Source organism: Coregonus clupeaformis, unplaced genomic scaffold (genome assembly GCF_020615455.1).
Source record: "Coregonus clupeaformis isolate EN_2021a unplaced genomic scaffold, ASM2061545v1 scaf1855, whole genome shotgun sequence".
Lineage (NCBI taxonomy): Eukaryota > Metazoa > Chordata > Actinopteri > Salmoniformes > Salmonidae > Coregonus > Coregonus clupeaformis.
Genome location: NW_025535309.1, coordinates 83,188 through 88,162, shown reverse-complemented (window position 1 = coordinate 88,162; position 4,975 = coordinate 83,188). Strand labels below are relative to the sequence as shown.

At 41.8% G+C, this 4,975-nt stretch overlaps 1 protein-coding gene across 2 annotated transcripts; it reads left to right on the top strand.

Annotated features, from left to right (window-relative positions):
* Nucleotides 1–289: 289 nt before the first annotated feature.
* Nucleotides 290–4,514, top strand: LOC123487889 (calcium/calmodulin-dependent protein kinase type II subunit alpha-like). Of its 2 annotated transcripts, none has more exons than XM_045218854.1 (5): nucleotides 290–472; nucleotides 1,318–1,386; nucleotides 1,500–1,649; nucleotides 3,935–4,163; nucleotides 4,427–4,513. In XM_045218854.1, exons 3-5 carry the CDS (start codon nucleotides 1,511–1,513, stop codon nucleotides 4,428–4,430), a joined length of 372 nt encoding a protein of 123 aa, XP_045074789.1. In that variant the 5' UTR covers nucleotides 290–472; nucleotides 1,318–1,386; nucleotides 1,500–1,510; the 3' UTR covers nucleotides 4,431–4,513. The 2 variants fall into 2 exon arrangements, 1 of the variants encoding a protein (XP_045074789.1); XR_006659894.1 differs by having other exon boundaries at nucleotides 292–472; nucleotides 3,935–4,176; nucleotides 4,427–4,514.
* Nucleotides 4,515–4,975: the final 461 nt, after the last annotated feature.

Sequence of the window (4,975 nt, the reverse complement as noted above, 5' to 3'; positions counted from 1 at the left end):
GAGTATATATAAAAAAACATGGGGGGATTGGAAGTGATGCAGACAATTACATTGATAGAAGATACAATCTATCTGCAATATTAAGCTGATCCATCCCCCAGAAAAAAAAAAAAGAAAAAGAAATACTTTAAAGTAGTCATAAGGAAACATAACTAGGAAGACACTGATGTTGTAGGAAGAGTAACATTATGGGCATTTAGGTTAAAACATGTGCTTATACTGTGAGTCTAATTATTGACCTTTCGGTTGTTGTCTGGAAGCTATAAATGAAAGGTGTGTCAGCTGACCACTGCATGTCTTAAGATAGAGTGTGGTCACTGAGCGGAGGTCAAACTAACATCACAAACTGTAGTTCAAAGTGTATTCATATTGTAGAGGAGAGGACTTATGATAGATAGGTGGAGATCATATCATTTCTAAAATACATCTAGAGCATTTGTCATCCATTTAGTTCAAGGAATAGTCAACTTTGGTAAGTGAGTTTCATACACTTATATTGCTAATGTATTGCCGTTACAGCTATCAGCTTTTGCATGGGCAAGTTGCAGCGGAGGGTGCAGAGCTGGTAGCCGGGATAGTGGTAGCCAGGTGGAAAGCATGGCCAGCCGTAGCAAAATGCTTGTTGAAATTCTCGATTATTGTAGATTTATCGGTGGTGATAGTGTTTCCTAGCCTCAGTGCATATATATAGTGTATATAGTGTATATAGTGTATATAGTGTAGAGAATCATTGTACCATCTATACCACTGTTAAATATATTTTAAATAACCATGAATATTGTATTTTCAGCTATTTGAAGCTGGTGTACAAAACCGAAAGAAAAAGACACAAAAACAGAACTTAAAAATGGGAAGCATAGAAATAGCTCATATAGAACCGATCTACCGTTTCTTAGAGTTGCTTTCAATGAGAATGACAGATCTATAACTCACATCTCTATGTGAATTTTGTTGGTTCCCTAAAAAGTTACATATTGCAGCTTTAATCAGAGATGTCAAATTGAGATTCACATCTCTTTTTCAAGTGACCCTGGCCAAGAAAGCTGCAGACATAGAGTTAGACATGAATGAAACAAAACACAACACAACATATAACATAAAAATGAAGTTAAAAACTGTGGAAAACGGATAAGATAACTTAAAAGAGCAGGTTTCTGAGAAAAATGCAGTATACATTTTCCTTTTCCTGCTTCAGTGCTGCTGACACTTACAGATGGTCCAAAAATCCCTTGTTCTCATCAAACTACATGAAGGAAAATGGTAGTGAACGATAACTCCCAATGTGTAATAAGTTACAACTTCTGTTTTTGAAAACAGGTACTTGTGGTTGGGCGTTCACACCAAGCAATGTGTGACATAAAGAAGTGTTCTCTCCCTGACACGCCAGTAAGTTGTCTTGTCAACAAGCCTGTCTTTCATTTATATTGCATCATCATTCTCTGCTGCTATGTATACCATTTTACATTAATCCTGTAGCTTAATTCACCCTTCTTGTGCAGGCAGAAGATAAATGATCCCCCTGATAATAATAGTTCTGGTGGACACATCAGAGCTGTTTTCTTCAACATACACAATACTGCAGGAAAAGTATTCCCACATGCAACAAGTAAACAACAGAAGGTTATGCATAGAAACAGAGACACACTCACGTGAGTATGTACTGTAATGATCCACTACATTCATGTCACACCTCACCAGAATACTCTTCTTCCTTTAGATGAGTTTACTCAGGTTACAGTAAAGTTAGTAGCAGAAGTGCTTATTTCAGGAAAGAGGAAAGAGTCATCATGACATCTGTTCAGACCAGATGCATTCTCAAAACCTATGTATAGCTCACTCATATGATTGAGGCCCATTTGTTTTCCATCTTGACTGGTTGCATCACCTCTTGGTATGGGAACTGCTTGGCATCCGACCGTAAGGCTACAGAGGGTAGAGTGTACGGCCCAGTATATAACTCGGGCTGAGCTCCCTGCTATCCAGGACCTCTCTACCAGGAGGTGTCAGATGAAGGCCCGAAGAAATATGTCAAAGACTCCAGCCACCCACACACACACACACACACACACACACACACACACACACACACACACACACACACACACACACACACACACACACACACACACACACACACACACACACACACACACACACACACACACACACACACACACACATTGAATCAGTACTGGTACTCCTAGTATATAGCCTCAATACTACCTCGTACTCCTGCACATTGACTCAGTACTGGTACTCCTGGGATATAGCCTCATTACTACCTCGTACCCCTGTACATTGACTCAGTACTGGTACTCCTGGGATATAGCCTCATTACTACCTCGTACCCTGCACATTGACTCAGTACTGGTACTCCTGGGATATAGCCTCATTACTACCTCGTACCCTGCACATTGACTCAGTACTGGTACTCCTAGTATATAGCATCATTACTACCTCGTACCTTAAACATTGACTAAGTACTGGTACTCCGAGTATATAGCCTCATTACTAACTTGTTGCCTGCACATTGACTCAGTACTGGTACTCCTAGTATATAGCCTCATTACTACCTTGTACCTTGCACATTGACTCAGTACTGGTACTCCTAGTATATACCCTCATTACTACATCATACCCTGCACATTGACTCAGTACTGGTACTCCTAGTATATAGCCTCATTACTACCTCGTACCTGCACATTGACTCAGTACTGGTACTCCTAGTATATAGCCTCATTACTACCTCGTACCCTGCACATTGACTCAGTACTGGTACTCCTAGTATATAGCCTCATTACTACCTCGTACCTGCACATTGACTCAGTACTGCTACTCCTAGTATATAGCCTCATTACTACCTCGTACCCTGCACATTGACTCAGTACTGGTACTCCTAGTATATAGCCTCATTACTACCTCGTACCCTGCACATTGACTCAGTACTGGTACTCCTAGTATATAGCCTCATTACTACCTCGTACCCTGCACATTGACTCAGTACTGGTACTCCTAGTATATAGCCTCATTACTACCTCGTACCCTGCACATTGACTTAGTACTTGTACTCCTAGTATATAGCCTCATTACTACCTCGTACCTGCACATTGACTCAGTACTGCTACTCCTAGTATATAGCCTCATTACTACCTCGTACCCTGCACATTGACTCAGTACTGGTACTCCTAGTATAGAGCCTCATTACTACCTCGTACCCTGCACATTGACTCAGTACTGGTACTCCTGGTATATAGCCTCATTACTACCTCGTACCCTGCACATTGACTCAGTACTGGTACTCCTAGTATATAGCCTCATTACTACCTCGTACCCTGCACATTGACTCAGTACTGGTACTCCTAGTATATAGCATCATTACTACCTCGTACCCTGCACATTGACTCAGTACTGGTACTCCTGGTATATAGCCTCATTACTACCTCGTACCCTGCACATTGACTCAGTACTGGTACTCCTAGTATATAGCCTCATTACTACCTCGTACCCTGCACATTGACTCAGTACTGGTACTCCTAGTATATAGCCTCATTACTACCTCGTACCCTGCACACATTGACTCAGTACTGGTACTCCTAGTATATAGCCTCATTACTACCTCGTACCCTGCACATTGACTCAGTACTGGTACTCCTGGTATATAGCCTCATTGTTTTTATTGTCTCACTACTTCCTTTTAATTTAGCTAATATTTGTCTTACATTTTAACTGTGAATTGTTTGAAATTGGCTCGTAAGTAAAAATGTCACTGTAAAGTCTACACCTTTTGTATTCGGCGCATGTGACAGATAACATTTTATTTGATTTTAAGAATATAGCATACCTAATCATAAACCAGTGTGAAAACTCCTGCAGTTATAGAATGACTTATTCATTGACTGACTGTTGTCTTGTGTGTATGCTACTCCTCCCCCAGTGTGGTCTAAGAACAGTAAGCCTGTCCACACCACCATCCTGAACCCCCACATCCACCTGGTCGGGGAGGAAGCTGCTTGCATCGCCTACATCCGTATCACACAGTATATCATCACCAACAGCATGCTGCGCACCGCCCAGTCTGAGGAGACACACATCTGGCATCGCCGTGACGGCAAGTGGCAAATAGTCCACTTCCACCGCTCTGGATCACCCTACGCCATCACCAAGTAAGCCAGTCTGGTGAGTGTCTCCTCACCTCTCCTTTACTCTCTATACTGGAGACACTCAGCTCAGATCAGGCCTGCCATCTGGTGGCAGTTGTAGGAATTTCATGAAGACCTTCTAGTACTCAATGCCAGAGATTCTGTAGCTGTACAGGCATGGGCTTCTGTAATAAGGGTCAGTTTTCAATCTTTCTATTTCATCTCTCTTCCTACTATTTGTTTTTGAATGAAGTCAGTTAACCTCTCGTCTCCACCTCTGACCCCAGCTGAACTCCAGAGCAGGAGGGTTTGAGTGAGACGTCTCTCTGAGTGACACCGGTGGGTGACCATCCGGCTGCGTGGGGACACAGAGGGATGCCCACCGTCCTGCCTGGAACCTTGAGCCCTCCTCCGCCCACATCTCATCTCTTTACTTGAAATCAGTTTATGCCTTCTCAACTCTTCGCATCCAAACAAGCCATCCATTTTTTCAGTTAGACTTACAGTACACCTTACAGCTGCACACAGCCATACAGTTTATTCTCTGAACCCGGACATGAAAGCTATGATTTAAACATTAAAGATTTACCATGTATCCTTGAAGGGGAATTATAATGCCAATATATATATGTGTTTGTTAACTTGAAACACATTGGATCATGAGATGTGGGAAAGCATTCACAAAGCGTGAAATGTTCTTTTTGATAATGAATAACTTATGGTGTATTCCAGATTGATAATCCACTACCACATGATCATGGCGCCTCAAGAGCACATTTAACGTAGACAACAGAGGAAACCATACTTTGCCCTCACAGGTTTAAATGATTAAATGG

Excerpts from the sequence above, each read along its gene's own strand:
- LOC123487889 (XM_045218854.1), top strand. The coding sequence starts at position 1,511 with ATGATCCCCCTGATAATAATAGTTCTGGTGGACACATCAGAGCTGTTT. Across the intron at positions 1,650-3,934 it reads AGAAACAGAGACACACTCAC|TGTGGTCTAAGAACAGTAAG; the intron begins GTGAGTATGTAC and ends CTCCTCCCCCAG.